This window comes from Rhinolophus sinicus, chromosome 14 (genome assembly GCF_057876585.1).
Source record: "Rhinolophus sinicus isolate RSI-liver-muscle chromosome 14, RSI-T2T, whole genome shotgun sequence".
Classification (NCBI taxonomy): Eukaryota; Metazoa; Chordata; class Mammalia; order Chiroptera; family Rhinolophidae; genus Rhinolophus; species Rhinolophus sinicus.
In genome coordinates, this window is record NC_142514.1 from 147,935,413 (window position 1) to 147,957,283 (window position 21,871).

The 21,871-nt window shown below is 41.4% G+C and overlaps 1 protein-coding gene across 1 annotated transcript in view; it reads right to left on the minus strand.

Moving 5' to 3' along the window:
- The window catches only part of GALNT18 (polypeptide N-acetylgalactosaminyltransferase 18), a 311,162-nt gene that overhangs the window by 64,235 nt on the left and 225,056 nt on the right, over nt 1-21,871 (minus strand). Inside the window, exon 6 of the mRNA XM_019729256.3 lies at nt 20,358-20,472. Within this exon, the coding sequence (XP_019584815.3) occupies nt 20,358-20,472 (115 nt within the window). The remainder of the gene's footprint in view (nt 1-20,357; nt 20,473-21,871) is intronic.

Below are 21,871 nucleotides of genomic sequence, written 5' to 3' on the forward strand. Positions count from 1 at the left end.
GCAATTTTCTGAAATCCTAATAAAACCCTTCCCACCCCTAGTCTGAGAGTCATTTTTGTCAGATAAGTTGGTCCATCCATTTCCTCAGAAGTGTACATACAGAGCCCTCTCTGGTGAGTGAAGTCCCTTTGAACGGCTGTGAGTGCCCTCCCCTTGTGGATGTGCTCAGAAACTCTAGCTCTGTCCAGCTGCTACTCAGAGCGGATCCCCTGGACTGTCTTTAATTTATACTTTGCTATATGAAGATGAACCACTTCCTCCTTTAAAAGACTTCCTTTTTTTATGTCTTTAATCATTGGCTGTTTCTTTCCTCTCGCAGAAGCTTAATCTAATCAGAAACAAATCGCACCCATGTGAATGGCTCATTAGCATGTCTCAATCAAATTCAAATTGTCCATACCAGATGCCCCCTCAAAAAACGGTGACAATGACCCAAAAGATGACTCTTTGGACCAACATTAAGTCAGGAAGAGCCTTTCTAAAATGCAAGGCAACCAGGAATCACTGGAAGAAAGAATAAACTCGGTCACCCCCAGCACAGCGGGGGCCATCTGACAGGTGACAGGTGACCCATGTGTCACTGAGATGGCATAGCTGGCACAGACATTAGAGGAAGACATGTGGCCCCAGCATTCCGCTGCATTCGGATTTGTGGGCCCCTTAAGGTTATCATCCAGATGATAAAAATGAATCTGAGATGCTGAACATTCTTTCACTCAGAAACGATATTTGTTCTAAGGAGCGTTCCTCTTACTCCACTGGAATTCAAATTAAGAAAGCTGGTGGCTGGGTCTTTGCTTAAAGAGATTTGCCCTTTTCATTCACATCGAAATGAATTGTTAGCTTGGGTAGCATCTCTGAAAGGCACCTACAGAAAACTCACATTAAAGACGGGATTTACAAAAGAGGTCAGCGTGTAGTCTAGTGAACTGAAGGGCGCCTCGCAGATTACCTCTCAGCATTTCCCAGGTGAGCAAACTGAGGTTCAAGGTCACATGATAATTTAGAAGCAGAGTAGGGAATGTATCCAAGCCTTCTGTCTCCTGGGAGACAGGAGGTCACTGTGGTTCCAAGCACAGGCTTGGGGCTTACACAGGCTTGGTATCAAATCCTACATGTCCCATTGGCTGGGTTGGTGACTTTAGGCAATTTATCTCACCTTCTAACATTCAGTTTCCTTGTCTGTGAAATGGAAAGAGAAATGATACATTGCAAAAATAGTTGTTTTGAGAATTAAATGAGGTAATGTACGCAGAGGGTTTATTGCAACACCCAGCACAAGTTCAGAGCCCGTAAGTATTAGGTATGATTATTGTCACTGTAAGAAGCCATGGATGGTAAGACTTACCATTGCTGTAAAAGCTTTTCAGGCAGGAGAAAGTACTACATTCCTCTGAGCTCAGTATTTATATATCCAACTGCCTACATGTCACCGCCACTTGCGTGTCTCTCAGGCATCACAGGCTTATATTGTCCAAAACCAAGTTATTTCCTTCCCTGCCTCCCACCTGTCCCTTAATCTTCCTCTCAGATACCTAATAGCCCAAGCCTGAAACCTACATAAATGATTATGTAATTCATCCATAATTATGTCCTCTTGCTCCCCCTCCACATCCAATAATACATCAGCAAATGCAGTCAGTTCTACCCCCTAAATATAACTTAAATGTAATCACATCTCTCAGTCTGTACAGCCAACATCCTGGCCCCAGCCACCATTATCTTTGTGTAGACAACTCTATCAACAGCCTCCTAACAAGTCTCTGCTCTAATCCTTACTGCTTTCCTATCCATCTTCTAAAATTATAAATAAGATCATGCCCCTTCTCTGCTTTAATTCAATTCCACAATTATTTATTGAGCACTTACTATGTGCCAGGCACTACTGTATGCAATGGGGATTTTGTCACTGAACAAAACACACAAAAATCCCTGACTTTCTGGAAATTATATTCTCTGTTTTCCATCATAGCGCTTGCTATGGACTAAATTGTGTCCCCCTTCCCCCCGCCCAAATTCATATGTTGAAGCCCTAACCTCCAATGTGACTGTACTGGAGACAGAGCCTTTAAGGAGGTGAGTTAGGTTAAAGGAGGTCATAAGGGTGGAGCCCTGATCAGACACAACTCGCATCCTGATAAGAAAGGGAAGAGAAACCAGAGCCCTCTCTCTACCACGTAAGGACACAGTAAGAAGGGGGCCGTCTGCAAGCCAGGAAGAGGGCTCTCACCAGAACCTGACCACGCTGGCACTCTGATTCCAGACTTCTAGCCTCTAGAACTGTGAGAAAATGAATTTCTGTTGTTTAGGCCGCCCAGCCTATATTATTTTGTTATGGCAGCCCCAGATACAGCACTCACTGCAATTTGTAACTATATGTCTACTTTTTGGTTCTCTTATCAGCTGTTTGTCCCATTATACCATTAGCTCCAAGAGGGAAAGGTCTGTGTTTACTTTTGAAACATTTTGTATGCGCCATACTAAACATTGTATGCCCAATGTCACATATGGTAGGCACCTAACAAATAATGTGAAATGAATGAACTGCATTAAATGTACACGTAAAATTATAAGTTCACGGACCATATATCCCGGTTTGCCTGTGACAATATTGGTTTACACCTGTTACTCCAGTGCAATTATTAGTAGTCCCCCTTTCCTTTCAAAAGTGTTCTGGTTTAGATAATAAATTGTAATTTATTTATATGTTTATATATGCCACATTATAGGGCAAACCTGATTTCAGAAACATTGAAATCCAAAATAAGTATTTGTCTCGAAACCACAGTATCACTAGTATTTTTTCTTCCCCACTCCATGATTTCTTTACATGACCACAGTTCCAGCGCAGTGAATATTATGCAAGTCATCGAGACCGGGCCTCCCTGAGGAACAGGATTTGAAGCAGGCATAATGAATAAAGTAGGCACAGGGCACTCAGCCCTGCACCACTGCTGGGCACTGCACCAAGGAGAGAAAGGGACCGGGGACCTGTCCCTTGCACTTTCCAAAACTAGACAGATAGCACAGGACCTCAAGGAGTAAATGTTGTTCCGTAGGGTAGTTTACACCAGGGTTAACTCTTTATTTTCAGCACTGACTTTATATTCAGGCAAGCCTTGCTTGATAGAAAAACTTGTGTGTAGGGATAATTCCTGTAAAGCATCACCCACCAGCACTGGGAACATTTCCTCACTGCGATCCTGCACCTTGTATCACTTTACAAAGTAAAGAACATTTGTAACAGGAGTAGAAGTCTCTGTATTCCCCTTCTGCAATTTCACATTTATAATATCAGGTCTTGTCAAAAGAAAACCGACATCTAAATGATGGTGATGATGAAGATGACAGGAGGAGGGGGGAGGGGCCCATGCTTAATTTCTATCAGTCATTCTGAGTAACTAATTCTGGCCTTGTCTGGGGGTCCTTTTCTGGAAAATTTGAACCTCCATATGTGGTGGCAAAGAAGCTACCTTCCAGGACAGGATACAAAGCATCAGGGAGACTCAACTAAAGAAAAACAAAACTCAAAAATAGAAAAAGGAGAGGGAAGAAAGGAGGGAGGGAGGGAGGGAGGGAAAGAGAGAGAGAGAGAGAGAGAGAGAGAGAGAGAGAGAGAGAGAGAGAGGACTTGGAAGCCCTTTAACATATATACATTGATGGCTCCCAGGCTTATTGTTTTGTTTTTGGTTTTGCTTTTTCCCCAAATCAGTAAACTAAATATTGATACATTACTATTATTTAAATCACAGCCTGTAACCAAATTTCATTAATTGTCCCCAAAATGGTCTTTGTAGCTATTTTTCCCCTTGGTTCCAACTTTTGAAGAAGATAAAATTTTCCTTCACTTTGACTCTCAAAACCCGTTACTAACTGTGACTTCTTCTGTGCAGCGTATTAATCTTTTCTATGGCTCCCTCCCTCATTGAACACGCTTTTAAAAACATACGTGTGAGACCCTTCCAGAATAAAATTGTGCATGGGTGCTCTCCCTCTTCTGCTCCCCACCATTTCTAGCTAATTGCTTCATTTTGTACTTTCTAAATTGCTTTGGTCTTTAGGGATTAATTTTGTACTTATCTTTACTAACCGTAAAACTTTTACAGCTTACTGTTAAACTCCGTCTGTTCAGCGGCTGGTTTGTAATTGTCAAGAGTCGCTCCATGGCTTGTGTGCTAGAGATAATGGGCTATGGCCAAGACACCTTCCTCTTAATGTTTTCGGATGCCTTTGGCTGCTGGGCATGGCAGAATAATTGGTTCTGGGCTGCTCAGGGCACCAAGCTTTCTCATACAGGGAGATCAGCAGCCAGAAAGACCTGCGAATCCTGGAGGTTTAGGCCTCAGAGGCCCCACGTTGCTCACACCTCGAGGACCCTGGGAATTCCAGGCCCAGGCCCCAGGAGGCCACGCCGAGTGGCATGCATTTCAGTAAAGCAGGGCTAGTTATAGGAAACAAAAATTTCAACTGCTCTCTCAGGGTCAAGTGTGGACTTTCCCAGGGCTCTGACACTTGGCTTCTGATGACAAGCTGGCGCTAGGCTACCAGTTTCCAAGGAACCCCTCTCCCTCGAATCATGGTCAACTAAAATCTCTGAACTCCCTGCCTCCTTTCAATCCCTATCCACTCCTTCCTTCGCCCTTTGAACTTGTCTTACATCGCCACCCCTTGACTCCACTTGTCCCCTCAAAGGTCTTCCAGGTGCATCCATATATACTTTCTCCACTCACATTCTCATAGTACCGGGTGGGGATTTAGAGCCTTTGGCATCAGACAGAACTGTGTTCATATCAAAGCTCCACACTTTTTCTCTGTGGGACCTGGGCAAGTGACTGACCTCTCTGATCCTCCGTGTTCCCATCTATAAAATGGGATAATAATTCCAGCCTCTCGTGGTTCTTGGGAGGAGTAAATGACATACAGCATAAAACTCACTAGAATGTAAGCTCTCCGAGGGCACAACTTAGACTATCCAGCTCATCACTGTATACTCAGTGCTTAGCACAGTGTCCCGTAGTAAATAAATAAGTGCACTCAGCACAAAAGAAATATTTGCTCAACTGTAGCTACTATCATCATTATTCAGCTGACGTTGGCGATTACACTCCTGATCCGCTGCCTCCCCCCCCATCTGTGATTTTCCCACCAGTCCAGCTCTTATCTTTCCAGTCAATTCCGTAACTATGGGCACCACCCCACCCCCGCCCGCCATGTCCTATGCCCACACTCAATTCTAAAGTCTCTGCTCAGTTCAAACTTTCACCCTCCCTGCGCTCCTCCATCCTCTTCCCTTCAGTGGGCACACACAGGGCACCTGCTCCCCTTGTCTCACCTGAGTCTTCTCTTTACCTTTAGTTATGTAGTTCTGCTTACTATTGTAGTTGGGAGCCAGGTACTATTATTTCTCTGTACTCTAATGCCAAGTACGTAACACAAGCAGCATAATAAATGTTCACTTGCATGAATGAGTAGATGGATGAATAATGCAAGCTTTTTGGTTATTTCCATTGCCATTTCTAATATCAAACTTGCTCCACTTCCCCCTGTCCCCAGACAACTCTGGATCCCAAACACCCCTTTCTTAGTCAATGGCACCCCAAAATCTCCCCTTATTGGGGCTTGAAATCTCAATGCCGTCTTTGTTGGATCTTTAATAACTCATTTATAGGGACCGGGAAAGGCTAGGCCTTGATCTCTGATAATCACTGAAACCATTGCTGACATCCATCCAACACAGTGCTAATGGAACACGTGGATGGCGCCTTAGTTAAAGCTTTGAGTCACTGGGAAAATTCCCTTAGAAAGCACAAAAGCCCGCAAACTAGAAAACTGTGTTTCGTATATTTGGAAATCCTTGGCCTCAGAAGACTGCATAGATGAACACTTTTTCTATTGTATAGCTGTCTGGCTTCCGTAGGCTTCATCCTGTGATAGCGGCGAAGGACAATGCTAAAGTAGATTCTAATTCATGACAAAATGATACAAAACAATGGCAGGGCTCACTGTCCCCACCCTGCCACAAAACACCCACGCCACACACACGCGCACGCGCACGCACACACACACACACACACACACACGCGTGTTATTCCCAGCTCACGGGTTATTCTGAACACTAGCTCCAGCTGGCTTAGACCAACCATACTGTTTAGAAGCAGAGACTAAAATCCAATTTACGGTGTTTCTATGTCTCTGTCTCCAGGGCTGAGAGGTAAGAGAAGCTGCTTGCAGCCCTTCTATGAGATGTTGCGTCTGGTGGCTTCCTGAGACCTCAGCTGATCAGGAATGCCGGTGCCCACACCCCTTCTCTTCCTTCTCACGTCTCCCTGACAAGGCTGGCAGAGACTAGTTGATTTACCTGAAACCGTGGTAGCCAGTGTTTTTAATTATCTTCCTCGTGGCTGGGTGAGGACAGTCAAGATGCTGGCAGCAAGCTGAGATTACTCAGACTTCCGAGCTCCAGGCCTCTAGGGAGAACCGTACGTCTCTCCTGTGCTTCGGTTCACAGCAGGCTGGACAAGCACACATTAACCTGCCTGCACCTCTTTCCCTGGTAATTTTAGCAAAGTCTCTAACCCTTGAACTCTGGATATATTTTGAAAAAGTCTCAAATAATGGTGATACCTGTTCTAGGCAGTTGCTACAGACACTTCTTTGCTTTTTATTCCTCCGTGTCTTTGGCTCCCTGTATCCCGATTTCTGACTTCCTGTAAGTTTCTGGCTCCTGTCATTTGGCAGCTTCTCAATCTACCTCCTTTCTGACTCTCTGGACTCTGGTTTTTGGCTCAGCTTCTGTCTCTGAAACCCCCTCCAGCTTTGAAATCTCCCCTGACCTCAGGCAAAGATACTGTGTGGTGTTATCTGACCCAAGCTCCAGCCCCTACAAGAGATTTGGGCTGAATCATCAAGCACTGAAATAGAATTGTGGTCATTTTCCAAAGCAATGTTGGCCCAGGTTAGCCCCTGAAATTAAACTTTACGCTATGGATGATTTTAAACCCTGAAAGTAGAGGTGGGTAAACAACATGACACAGTGACAAGGCATGAGCCTTGAAATCAGTCAGGCTAGTTCTAATCTTGAATGACCTTGGGAGGTATTTAATCCTGCTACCTCCAGGTCCTTAAATGGGGATAATAACATGGACCTCACAGGGATAATATATACAAGGTAATGGGCCAATAGCACACAACAACTGGAAGTTTCTATCATCATTACCACCACTACCATCATCATCACCACCACCATCATCACCATCATCACCATCATCATCTTCATCTTCATCATCATCATCATTGTCATCCAGACTGGCCTACTACTGCTACCAACTGTGGAGCATGTATCTACTTTATAAAATAGCCTTCTTTTCTAGCTCAAGAGTTATGTCACCAAACCAAATCTTACATATTCCAGTCTTAGAAAGGCCAGTGTTAGTAACCAAGAAATATTTGAACTCTCTCAGCTCCAGGTCATCCGCTGTAAGTACACTTTTTTCCTTTTACTTAAGTCACTGATGAAAATGTTGGACTAAGCCAGGATGAGCAAAGAGTCCACCAAAGGCTGCCTTCTGGATTGCCAATGACCAATTTCCCCCCCATCTGATAGCTCTACCTTTTCTGTCTCTGTCCCTCTGTTTTAGCCCCTGGGCCTGTTACAGATCTCTAGTTCCCAGCCTTAGAGTTCAGCCACAGTCACGCTCTCTCTCAGCTGTCAATCTATACATGTCACCCTAGTTCCCTGGAGGGACTGACTTGTTTTCTGCCTGAAGAACACACACTCATTTCTTGGCACTCAGCCTAAATGCCACTTCCTCTGTGAAATGTGACCCAGCTCCCATGTGTCAGTGGTCACCCCTGGGCGCTACTTCAAAGCATACAGGAGCTTTCATCCTTCCCACTTGACCCTGACCAGGTTATGCTTTACTTAATACTTTAATCCAAATTATATTCGCAGTGATAAATTTCCATCCAGAAATTTTCTGGAGTAAAGGTCACTAAGGTAATTTACTAGTCTTGGTCAATTTTCTATATAACGTAATTAAAATATATTTCCTTTTATAGTAATTTCCAGTTTTATTTTATTGGACTTATTTTCATTGATGTTAATATTTTTTTGCATTGATTTAACAACTAAGATATGGTTCATCTATGAGTATTTTTTTAATCCACATCACATTTTACATTTATGGTCTCCATCACAGTTTTCCTTTGTGGTTGTGATTTCAACCAAGTTAGTTTTCTAGAGTCAAATTTTGCAGATGTAAATTATCTTATTATTCATTTCTTCAATTTTTAATTTTTTTAATGTGCTCATTTTTATTCGTTGCTTTAGTTTGTGTTGATTATCTTTACAAATACTTATGGTTTGGAATAAAGGATAGCTGCTTGCTTTTTAAAAAAATTTTGGAAACATCAAAAGTGCGAGCAGGTTTTCTGGGTCATGGATTCACTACGGTTGCCATTGGTAGATCAAAGAACACAGAAGTCCCTGAAGTCAACATGGAGGGAGGGGTGAAAATATCCTGTTTATGTTCATGACATTTTCTGTAATCTTCTATTAGACTAGTACTTAGAAGACGGTAAGGTGGTTGTCTCTCTAGCTAGACTGGGAGCCACTCAAAGGCAGGGTCTACGTCATTCACCTCTAGTTTCCCAGTACCTGGCAAGTGGGTGTTTGAAGACTAAATGAATGAAGAAGTGAATGAATGAACCCACAGAAGCTCATGAGACATGTTGTCTTACTGAAGGCCACTATACTATGCCTACCTATGTAAGCCATAATGTCTTCTGAAGCCTTCCTTCTTGGGTTCAAATCTCAGCTTTACCATTTACCAGTCACTGGACACAGGGCGAGTTATATCACCTCTCTGTGCTTCCTATAATATCCACCTATAAATGGGGATAATAAAAATACCTGAATTATAAGGTGGGTGCAAGGATTAAGTGAGTTAATAAAAGTAAAGTACTAACTCACGTTAGTACTGAGTTAGCTCACATATAATTATTGCTACATTACTATTAACTTTTAATATAATGATCATGGATCTCATCTGTCTTTCTAGTAATACAGAGAGGTGGTCATGCCTTGAACATGTCCTATTATAGGAAGCTCACTACCCCATTAGGCATCCCTTCCTTTTTTTAATGGTTCTAATATTTGTTTCTTATATTGAATTGGTAACTACATCTATTATAGCTTCCACCCCACTGTTCATAGCTCTGACCTTATGAGATGTACAGAATGTTTTCTCTTACATTTGACTGGCCTTCAAATTCAAAACCTGTTCATTGAGCACATACTACGTTCCAAACGTTAGTATAAAAATGAAGTAGCCATAAGTCCTGAAGTAAAGTATTTTAATGTCTAACCAGGGAAGAAGAGGGAAAAACGATATTTGTGTCTCTCATAGATCTTTTCCTGCTTTGAATTGAAGAGCTCCATGATATATAATATATGGGCAAGTCAGAATCCAACTTACAAACATAATATAACAAAAACATTCGTAAGTTTGGACTTACAAATGTACCATAAAGGCATTGTAATTAAAATTGTGAGATATTAGTACATGAATACACCAACAGATCAATGTAACCAGAATAGGAAATTCAGAAACAACCCAAATATGTATGGCGATTTAGTATTTGATAAAGGTAGTATTACAAACCAGTGAGAAAAAAGATATTATTTTAAATAGAAGGTGTTAGGATTACTGGATGGTCATATAGAAAAATTAGACATTGGGTCTATTCCTTACACCATACATCAGAATTAATTCTGAATGAATCAAAGATTAAAATGTAAAAAATACATAATCATATAAGTATTAGAAGAAAACATCACCTGATGGTGGGTAAACTTCTTTATTACTAAATTCTGGAAGCAAGAAGGAAAAAAACTGATACACTTGCTTACAAAGAAAAAAAGAAAGAAAAAGCCTTTGCATGGCAAAAAGACACCAGAAGAAAAATCAAAAGACAAGTAACAAACTGGGAGAAAATATTTGCAATGTATATGATAGGCAAATTACCATCCCTAATGTTAAAGAGATTCTAAAAATAGAGAAAAGACTAACAATCCTATAGGAAAATGGGCCAAAGATATGAAAAGCTCATGAAAAATGAAATGCAAATGGACTTAATCACATGAAAAGCTGTTCAACCTAGCTCTTAATAAGAGAAATGCAAATTAAAACTACTCTGAAAGCCATTTTTCATCTGTCAGATTGACAAAACCTAAATATTTCACAATATACTTTGTTGGGTGGCTGTGAGAAAACAGGCCCCTGCATCATTCCTAGTGGGAAAAGTACTACCCCTCCGGAGGGATATTTTATGATGTTTAGCAAAATTATACATGCATTTGCCCTTTGACCTCACAATTCCACTTTTAGGGATCTATTCAAATGATAACCCAGTAAAAATATGAAAAAAACATACGCACAAGACTATTAATTACAGCACTAGGGCCTCCAAAAGAAACTGGTAGAATAAACTATAGAATGCTCATGCACTGGAGTACTATGCAGCTATAAAAAAGCAATGAGAAACATCTATATGTTATTATAAAGTGATCTTCAGAAAAAAAATATAGTGAATAAAACAAGATACTGAAAAGTGTGCACAGTATACTATCATTTATCTAAGAAAGAGAAAATGTGAATATATATACCTATTTATTTACACAGTCATGCTCTACTTAACAATGTTCTGAGAAATGTGTCATTTTTTTAGGTGACGTCATCATTACGTGAACATCACACACTAGATGGTATAGCCTACTACGCACCAAGGTTGTATGGTATATCGCTTACTGCTCCTGGGCTCTAAGACTATACAGCATGTTACTGTACAAAACACAAGATTAAATCCAGCACAAGAGAAAATGACGCAATCAAAAGACGAAGTAAACATGAGACGTATGAGGCTGATGCTGGTGTAACATAGCATACTGTTTTACAGAAAACTTTCTTTTTGTAAGTTTGAAAGAGTATACTCTAAGATAATGATATAAAGTATATTAATAGTATAGCAAACACATAAGCCAGTAACATAGCTATTATCATCATCAAGTATTACGTACTGTACAGAATTGTATGTGCTATACTTTTATACAACTGGCAGCACAGTAGGTGTGTTCACACCAGCATCACCACCAACACGTGAGCTATGACATTACGACTGCTACATCACCAGGCTATAGAAAATTTCAATTCCATTATAATCTTACAGAACCACCATCACATATGTGGCCCATCACTGACCAAAATGCCATTATGCAGTGCAGCATGACAATAGTTTTTTAAAGTATAAAGTAAAACAAACAAAAACACAAAATATTTTTTAGAGGCAATGAGGAAACGGGATGAAGAGGGCAGTGACAGAAGGTAGAGTTTTCTGGATAACTTTCTTTTGTAGATTTTACTTTGGAATTATATTAAGTATTTAATGATTATTAAACTTAAATAAGAAAAAAATGTATTCCTAAAAATCAAAAGCAAAATGAAACAAATGCACTTGTTTATTAGGTTGGTGGTATAACGTCACACAGAGAGGAGCTATTCTAGACAACTTTCAATCACAGGAATTTTGACAGTTCATCTCCAGTTGAATATAACCTGAAGATAAAAATAAATGCAAAAAATATTAAACTTTCTAGTAATCATGGTGTTGCTGGTGGTGTTGTTCTTAGCATTCTGAGACAGTTATGTGTATACTGGGGAATAAAATAAACAAGTAATTATCTTGGTATCATTAAGAGCTAGAATTTTTGACATGGGAGAAAGGAAAGATAGATGTAAGATTGATAAGGTTAAGTAAAAACCCTGTAGGTTCTAAATTTGAATCAGAGAGATCATCAAGAATGCCTAGAGTATTTTATCTCTACAAAGATAATAATTTCTAGCTCTGACAACTGAAAAGACCTAGAAACATGGATCAACCCAGTAGCAATGAGCATCCCTAGTGTCTAGACTGGTCACTACAAAAAAGCCAGGTTCCTTAGGAAAATGGTGGATCACAGGTCAGGAGCCAGGAAATGTACAGATGAGCCAGGAACATCCCTGATGGCAAGGAAGCCATCAAAGATGTAAAAGGCCTCAGGAACTAATGTCAATAGGCTGTCAATGGCTAAAGGCAAGAAATATGCAAAACAATAAGGATATTAAATGTAATGAATTAAAACACATCACATATATTTAAATTCATTATGATACTAAAAATGAAATAGTCCCCTTTGGAAGATGGTAGAGAATCAATTCACTATTCTGAAAGCTGTTATAGAATTATTTATTCTTACTTTTCCAAATGAAGTTTGTTGTACTTCCGAGCAACCAAAGATTGGATGAGTGTGAATGTCTCTCTATAAAAGTTATTTCAGTTAATAAATGAGGGAAGAAAAATAAAATGAAAATGTCATCATTTTGCAAACGCTAATGAATGATTGGATCTAGGCAATAATCAGCAATGACTGCTGGCATCACAAATGAGTAGACAGCTAGACATTATGGACTTCGTGATGGAAGTACACAAACACTGCCTATGAAATATTCTTGCTACAAAACTGAACCTACAGCTCTAGATCTAACTACCAATTTAGAAGAAATATACTGGACAGACGGACATGTTAAATGACATTAGAGGAATGCAAAGATCTAGACTGTGGGTATCTCTACATGACAAATGGTCTGATCTCTTCAAAAATAAATTAGAAGGAAAAAGAAAGAGATGGAGAAGAAACACAGTACATAATACACACTTGAAAGATATATTAACCAATTGGGTCTTGACTGAAGCAAACAAATTATATAACAAAACAAAGAATTATGAGAGAATCAGGGAAATGTGAACACTGAATATTTGATGGTCTTAAGAAATTCTTTCCAATGCTTTTAGGACTGAAAATAGTATTGTGATCATGTTTTCTTAGAAGGCCTTATCTATTTTAGATGCATATTGAAATACTTTTCGATGATATAACATCTGGGATTTGTTTCAAAATAATTGGAGTTGGGGGAGGATTGGTAGGAATAGAGATTAAGATGAAATTGGCCATGAGTTGATAATATTGCAACTGGGTGACGGATGCAAGGGGATTTTATACTATTCTCTCTAGAGAGTTGTTTTTTTAATCCTATTCAGAATATAGAGTACAATACCACAGATACTATATTACTTGTTGTAGAGGACACTTGAACCCAGGTTCCAAATCCCCTTCCTATATTAGGGATCATGCCATGTGTAATTCTTGGGCTGAAAGGAGGCATATACCACCTGTCCAGGTCCCCTGGAGGTTAAGCACGGGCATATAACAAGGTTTAGTCAACAGTATGCTGTCACTCAAGACTTTGAATCTTGATGAACGTCACCAAGACCCGAGCAATCGTGCTCAGTATCCAGTGTCAGGACATCCAGTTATGGCAGTAGGGTCAAGGTGTTATCCTAAATAGACTGTTGTTACCACTTGGCTTTGGCGATGGTTCCTGCTGTCTAGTCTTTCTTGGTTTCTGCTTGTTTTCTGAATCTCCTTCTCTAGACTCCTTGTAAGTTCTCTGAGATATCCAATGGCCTTCCAATAAACTACTTTTCTTTTTCAGTTAGCCGGAGTCAGTTTTCTGTGCTTACAATATAGATTCCTGAGTGTTATCTGAATAAAAAGCTCAGTAGGACTACAATAATATAATACATGAAAGCATGTTTTAAAAAAGAAAGCACTACATAAAGTATATGGTAGTATATTTATGCAACATAAATATCTCCATGTATGATCAATATGATCATATGTTTTATACAGTAGAGAGCGCTTTATAGTGTACAAAGTATTTAAATTGATTTCTCATTATCTTTATTGTTAAAATAATGATTATAATAATGAGATAATAAAGTATGGGAATGAATTAACTTTTTTGGCCCACATAAAATTTTTAATCTTATCACACTATTAGAGTCATACTATCTGGCTTGCCGATAGCACTTGAGTTTTGTGTGCATTCAATAGGGCAATTGTAGGGAAAGAATTCTGAAAATACATACGAAAGGCATTGCCATTTTTATTTAACTGATAAAGAATGAACCACAGATGAATCTTGCCCAGGGACTAAGACATTTTTGATACCTGGTGACTGCAGTTTAAGAACTCCACGGGCATTTTCCCAGGTAGACCTACTAGACCTTCCGTGGTTGAGAAAGAAAATTGAAGAGAGGGGATGAAAACCGGTAGACTAGGACAATAGAAAGATGTCATGGCTTTAGAATAAAGTCACTATCTGAGGTACAGAGAAATCTCAAGTGCAAATGTCTGCTTCATTAAGCTATTCAATAAGGATACCCAGATAAGGAGAACCTTTAATGATTCCTTGGGGACTCAATGGTCAAAGAGTGGAGTGAATCAGCTGGACTTGCTCCTGTCTTAGATGTTGCTCACCTGCACGAGGAGAAGGGGCAAAATCCTTCAGAGGGTGATGTCTTATACCGAATCAGACCTTATGCTGAGGCTCGGCAAGAGCAGTTAAAAGGCTGACGTTAGGGCGTGCATAATACGGTGAGCCAAAATAAAGGTAATTATCTGAGCTTGGGAGCAGATAGCAAAAGGTCAGTCAGCCTGGAGGATGAAAAGATTGTTTAAGAGGCATTATAATAGCAGTATATTTTAAAGAGACAGATGATATTAGATGTTCCAAGGTAGAGGCTCTAAAATGCCAAAAAGAAAGCCCAAGTGAGTAAAGCTTAGACATCCAGATGGGAGTTGCAGACATGCCCAAGTGGGTGTCCGGCAGAGAGTTCTGTCTGCTAGACAGTTCTCTGTGCTACATTCCAAAGAACACAATCCAGTCGAGAGCCATGTCCAGCTAGGGAGAATGAAAAGGAGGGGCCCCTTGCATCGGACTGCCTGCCCTGGACACTGCGGGGAGGGCACTGGCACAGTTCTGGTGGCATTCGTCTCTCCCTCTCCTCCGTCTATGGTTTTCATTCCAGAGAGGTGGACACAGCTATTATGTATATTAAAGAATTTAATTTCAAGGAATAATTAACAGGCGAGCCTTCCAGATCCGTTTTCCTATGTCAATTCCACATAACCGAGGTGTTGTCTCTTTCAATATCAGAAACTAACAAGTCTTATAGTTCCCCCCAAAATCTTTAGATACGTGTATGCACCCTCTGTCTTACTGAACAGAGGACACAGGATACAATTCTGATTCTTCTTTATGACTGAGAACTATTATTAAGATAATAATTGTGCTGTAACCCTGGGGATCTGCCTGGATGTTTGGTCCTAGAAGAAAGAATTTCAGGCTGCTGTGCTTTTGGTCACTTAGTATCTATTCTATATTCTATGTTCAAATAATTTGCATAAGTTGGGAATATTTTGTTCCTTGAAAGTTTAGCAGTGCTTGATGATAAAACCACCTGGTCTTCGTATTTTATTTGTGAGAATATTTAAACTACTGATGCAATTTCTTTCATGGTTATAGGACAATTTTGGTGTTTGAATTTTTCCTGTCAGGTTTCATAAGCTACATTTCTCTACAAATTTGTTCTTTTCATCTAAGTTTTCAAATCTTGGCATAAACTTGTTCATAACATATTCTTACCTGTTTAGTTTTTGTATCAAATATAGTCATGTCCCTTTTTCCATTACTAATATTGTTGTTTATCTCTCTCTGTCTCTCTCTCTCTGTCTCTCTGTCTCTCTCTCTCCTGCTAAAAGTTTGTCAATTTGTTGTCTTTTCAAAGAACCAAGCTTTGGCTTTGTTAGTCCTTTCTAATATTATTTATTTTATTAATTTCTGTTCTTATCTTTCTATTGTTTTCATCTACAGTTTTTATTTTGCTATTTTTTAACTATAATGCATATTTAGCTGATTAAGTTTCAGCTTTTCTTTCTAAGAATGGGATGCTGTATGATTTCTAAGTGCTATTTTAGCTACACTTCACATAATGTATATTTGTTATCATTCAGCTTAAAATATTTTCAAATTTCCAGCATACTTTGTTCTTTGACCTATGAGTTATTTACAAGTGTTTCATGATTTCCAAAAATATGGCTTTTGTCTATCATTTTAGGTTATGGATCTTTACTTTAATTCCATTGTGGTCAGAGAACACGGTCTATATGTTGTTGATCCCCATCCTCATATGATGAAATGTGTTGTATCTTGTAGTTATTCGATATACTATACATTATATATATTAATATTAGCATTGAATCCATCAGACACAGGGTACAATTATATATCAATATATATGTTACACTAGTTATCCTGTGCTGATTGATTCCGGACTTGAAGACTGGATCAAGTTTGACTGCCCAGCGTTTTTGGGGGTGTTTGCTCTTGGTGCTTTCTTTTGCCCTTGTCGGTTTTGTGGTTTTTTAGAAATGTGAACTCATATTCCTTGGAACTCTAGCTGTGGGAAATGTGTGGCCTGAGTTAAAGGGTCATTCCCTAGAGAGGATTTGTATACACATTTGCAGATGCCTAAGGATGCCAACAACTTTAAGTTAAATACCACTCTTGAGCTTTTCTGGACCGTAAAGTATTTGGGTTTCAAGTTATAAATCCAAGAGAGGGATTCACAAAGGAGAATTTTCCCTCTTTCCCCAGCACAAGACTGACACAGGAAGTCTTCAACCTAACACTGGAGGTGCGAATGGGAGTATTTCTAGCTCATCTTTATATGGAGATAATTGGCTTTTGGAGTTCCAGCTTTATAAATACCCCAGCAGGGGTATTTTATTAGACTCTTCATCTTGGGTAAGGCTTAGCTTCGTATCCTGTCCCCTGTACTCTAGGAAACTGAGAAATTATAAGCTTAACATTGCCAGGTTCTTCAAATATAATAGACTCAGGCTTTCTCTAGATTCCTACTTTCACTTAGTTTTTGGTCTCTGTATTAGTTTCTTTGGGCTGTTACAATGAAGTACCACAACTTGAATCACCTGAAACAACAGAAATGTATTCTTTCTCAGTTTCAGAGGCTAGAAGTTTAACATCAGGTATAGGCCATGCTTCCTTCAAAGCCTCTATGGCAGATTCCTTCCTTGAAGGAAGGAGCCTTTTTTCAGCTTCTGGTCACCCCAGGTGTCCCTTGGCTTGTGATATCATAACTCTAACCTCTGCCTCCATCTTCACATGTCATCTTCCTTCTGTGTCTGTCTGTGTCCAAATTTTTCTTCTCTTATGAGGATACCAGTCATATTGGATTAGGGCCTACCTTAATCCAGTATTATCTCCTCTTAACCTGGTTAAACCTGCAAAGATCCTATTTCCAAGTAAGATCATATTCACAGGTACAAGGGGTTAGAACTTCAACATATGTTTACGGGGACTCAATTCAACCCATAACAGGCCCTAACAATTTGTGAATTCCTTGCGAGCTCTCGAATGCCTTCTTATATATTCTAGCACTTTTACAGCCATCATCTATATAATCTTTCTGTATTCTATTCAATGTCAGCTCTTATTTTTCACTCTTTTCATTTTGCTTGGCCATAGCAGCTCCCTTCCTTTTCCCACTGAGTTTTAGACTGGGGGGTGGGAGATGAGGGTAAGGGGGATCAAATATATGGTGATGGAAGGAGAACTGACTCTGGGTGGTGAACACACAATGGGATTTATAGATGATGTAATACAGAATTGTACACCTGAAATCTATGTAATTTTACTAACAATTGTCACCCCAATAAATTTAATAAAATAAAATTTAAAAAAAAAAAGCATATTAGAATTGAGTGCAAAATAAAAATAAGGCTTTAAATGGAGACTCAGTAGACATGACTGTGAATAAAGTAGAAGAAACTGCTGCATGGACATTGTAATACATTTTGTTTTTTGGATGCTCTAAGGACTTCTATTCTTAAATCACTGGGGTATACCTATCTAGACTTTCGAATCATAAAGACCTGGGATTTAATCCTTTCTCAGCATCTCATAAGTTGTATGACCTTGAGAACATGTAAGGTCTTAATTTCACAATTTCCTCATCTGAAAAAAAAGCGATATTATAATGGCAGCTACTTTTTTTATGGCTAACATAAGCAAAGTGCCTGACACAATCTCTGGCACAGAGCAGGTACTGAATAATTGTGCAAACAACTCTATTTCTGCATTCCAAATGGGTAAGGACTTTGAATAAGTTGCCTCTGAATACATGAGGTAAGAAAAAGCAATGTCTCTCCTTTTACACACAATCTTATGGAGTAATTCAGGGGAGGCCCTAGATGAGGAAAGTGCATTATTTATGAGATATTAACTCATAAAACAGGAAAAAAAAACCCACTGATAACCACACAAAATGTGAAAATCTATTTCAGAGATGCTCGGCAGTTCTGTATTCCTTAAAGAGGGAAACGGAATCCAACTGAACGAGCCACTTCTCTGCTCTCAGCTCTGCCAGCCAACAGGTCGCTGGGTCCCTGCTTGAAAAGCCACCTGTCATTCAATTCCAATGACACTTCATTTCCATCAAGTGGGAGGGAAGAGATGGGGGTGGGGGGGACGCCAGGCGATGTTTTACACTCTATTTTACATCCTGAACATGAAATCACTCAAAGATTTTAAACAAGTATTTGAAAAGCTCACCCAGTCCCACACTCCAGGACAACTAAGCAAGGAAAAGCTGGAACTCCCCTACTAGTCTGACTGACTCATGTCCAGGTTGGAGGCAGCATTCACAAATCTGATTCCTTTCTCCATGTCCAGACACTTTTACCCACAGAGCATAAGCGACTAGAGGCGGTCCTGTTCGCTCAGCCAATTCCTGGCAGCAGCTTCTGGTGAAAAATATTATGTTTGGGGGAGAGCATTTCTCCAGGAGCAGTGCTGAAATTCAATGGTTAGGACACAAATGGTGAATAAATGACCAGGGTAGGGAGAGCTGGAAAAATGAGGGTGATTATGCAGGCACTGTCTTCCATGAATATATTAGCTCCCAATAAGCCCATGCATTTGACTGCCTCCAAAGCAATTTCTCTGGCTTTCAGTGAATATAGGTGTGGGAAGTGTTTTCTAAGCTCAGCTTAAGAGAACTTGCTCCTGCTGCCAGTGTCCAAAGCCTTAGCGTTAACTCTGGGCGGCAGGTCAGGCCCACACCGTGCCTGTCAGGCCACTGCAGGTGTTGTGAGATGCTTGTGCCCAGTCTCACCTCACAGCAGGGCAAAGGGTGTGCAGGGCCAGCGGACTGCCCAGGGGTGGGCGGGTTAGAAGGTCATAGCTGTACCCAAGCTGGAGTCCTTGAGTGGAAACTGGCTATCAGGAACTGAGATGCCACATCCAGACACTAGGGCCACAGCGGCGAGAGGGGATCACCAGTAGGTAGCAGCAGAGGCGGTGTGGTCTGCAGGACGGCTGGCAATAAGGAGAACATGTTGGCTGCCATGAATACCAGCAGGTATGAGGATTTCTCCAAGGTCTGGCGAGATTGCAGTGCGTGAGTGTGTCAGGCTGCTCAGAGATCGCCGTGGAGAGGACAGTGGGGACCATTGTAGGGACAAGCCGTAGCTTGAAGGTTGGGTTTTTCATGGGGACAGGGCCACAACCTGGACAGGTAGGTGGGCTTCCCCCTGGGACGAAGTCCTTCATTGTATCCATCATCACATTCCTGCCAACAACCAGGGGACCTACATATCCCATTAGATTTGGGGGAGGGGTTCACTTTGGAGTTATCTTTTCATGGACCTGGGGAAAGGGGCCAGAACCTAGGAAATGTTCCTGCAGGACGAGAAACTAAATGGTGCCTACTGGGGATTCATACCACACACTGGCAGCTGCAAAGGGCCACCTGTACTTCGGGCGGAACAGAGGCTACCTGCAGAGAGTGGTAAGAGGCATGGATGGGCCTGAGGGTCTGACGAGCATGTGGTGGAGGCAGACATTAGCATGGGGTGAGCCTGGCTGTGTGTTGCTGTTTATAACCCGTGAGTTTACTTCTCTCTAGCCCTCTTTGACAACGTCTTTAGGAAAGTACTGTGGGCCAGTGTGGAGGACACGGAGAATGTCAGTGTGGGAAGTCTCAAGGGGCGGCGACTCTGAGGTCACCCCCAATGCTGGTAGTCTCTTCCTGGAGCACACCTCTGCTCTCCCCCAAGCAGCCTATGTTTGGTTTTAACAAAGAGGCCGTTGCCTTGAGTCGGGAGCCCAACTCTCCCACGTCCCCATCTCCGGCAAAAACCGTTTCTAAACTCCTTTTCTTCTCAAAAATTCTGTAGGTCCCACCCTGTGTCTTTCCCCGTCTGCACTAGCCCATCACGTACACATGGACAAAGGTTAGGGACTAGACATTCAGAATCAGACTGTGACCCTTGACCTTAGACTCAGTTGCCCTTTGGAGAGCTGAGCCACACCCAATGGGTGAGAAACCCTGCTCACCCGGATGCCAAGCTCCACATTCTCGCCTCCGTAGACCTCCATGCCTTCATCCAGTAAGCCGATCTCTTGGAAGTACTGGCGGTCCACAATGAAGCAACCAATGAGGGCCGGGCTCCTGCAGGGGTGCGGGGAGACAGGCCAGTGGTTAGCAGGGGTCCTCATGACGCTGCCAGGGGAGTGAGAACAGTGGTGTCTTCCTACCAGGATGAGCTGGTCCTCTTGCTTTGCTGCCAGAGCTGGCGTAGACCTCGTTCTCTGACCTCCCAGGTCTACCCTCACCAGCTACTCTAGAGAAGCTATTTCATTAACTGCAGCTGGCAGCTCCTGTCCTGAGAACAACCATCATTCCTGACAGTGCTTTCGTTTCTTTTAGCCCGGAGAAGTGGTACCCAGCCTGCCAGTTTAAACTGAATGTCTGGATCTCTAGCTGCCCTGACTCCTGAGCTCTGACCTGCATAGCCAGTCTCTGTTTCTGTCTGGGCACCACCCATGTCAACTTTCCCTTCCTTCCCCACCTTGGGTTTTGCATGCCAACCTTGGTCCATTTAGAAAGAGGAGCTGGGACTTTGAATAGCACGGTAAATAATTTGGATTTTATCTGTAGCTAAAGGAGTGTCAACAAGGGATTTTAGGCAGACAGCAGTATGGGCAGATCTGTGTTTTTAAGAACACTCAGGCAGCTGTGAGGTGCTTGACTGGAGGAGATTGGGTGGAAACTGAGGACTCTAGTAGGGACGCTTGTTGCTACATCCAGTTGAGAAATAAGGAGGGCCGGGAACAGAGCAGCAGCAGTGACAGAGGCATTGTTTAAAGACACACTGTCATGTAAAATCAGCAGAACTTCAGAACCAATGCACTCTGCAGGTGAGAGAGAGGGAGGAATCTGGATGCCGCCTGGCTTTATGGCTAGGGTGATGGTGGGGTGGGAGCCACCCATCAGTACAGGGTGTAGAGAAGAAGCTGGTTTCAGAAGCAAAAAGCATCCCTGCTGAGCACACTGATCTTAAGGTGCCTGTGAGACATGAGGGGAAGAGATCCACCAGGCAGGGCTTAGGTGGATCTTCTGGGTATGGAATTTGGCAGGGGTCTTAGGCTGGGGCAACACTTCCACAGCAGTAGGTCCAGCAGCTGGAAGGCCTTCCCTTAGTGAGAGTGTGAGTGTGGGGCTCGCAGGCTCTGTGCAGACACCCAGCACGGGACCTCCCACGGCGTGATCCCTATTAGGTGAATCAGCAGGAGCGGGCGGGCGTGGGCTGCTTCTCTGCTGGGAGCATTAATTTATACAAATGACTTTGAATTATTCCACTGCACACTTCCCATTTCTAGCCCTTGTGTAGCATCTTATCAGCTGGTGGCTAAAGGATTTGGAGGGAAGAGAAAGAAAAGGAGAAATGAAGACTCCTCACTCAGCGATGAGAAAATCGTTACTCACATGCAAATGACCCATCTTTGGAATTGGAAACTCATTAAGGTGGAGAAACAGCTATTCTGCAGGCCATTTCTCTGAGGAATAC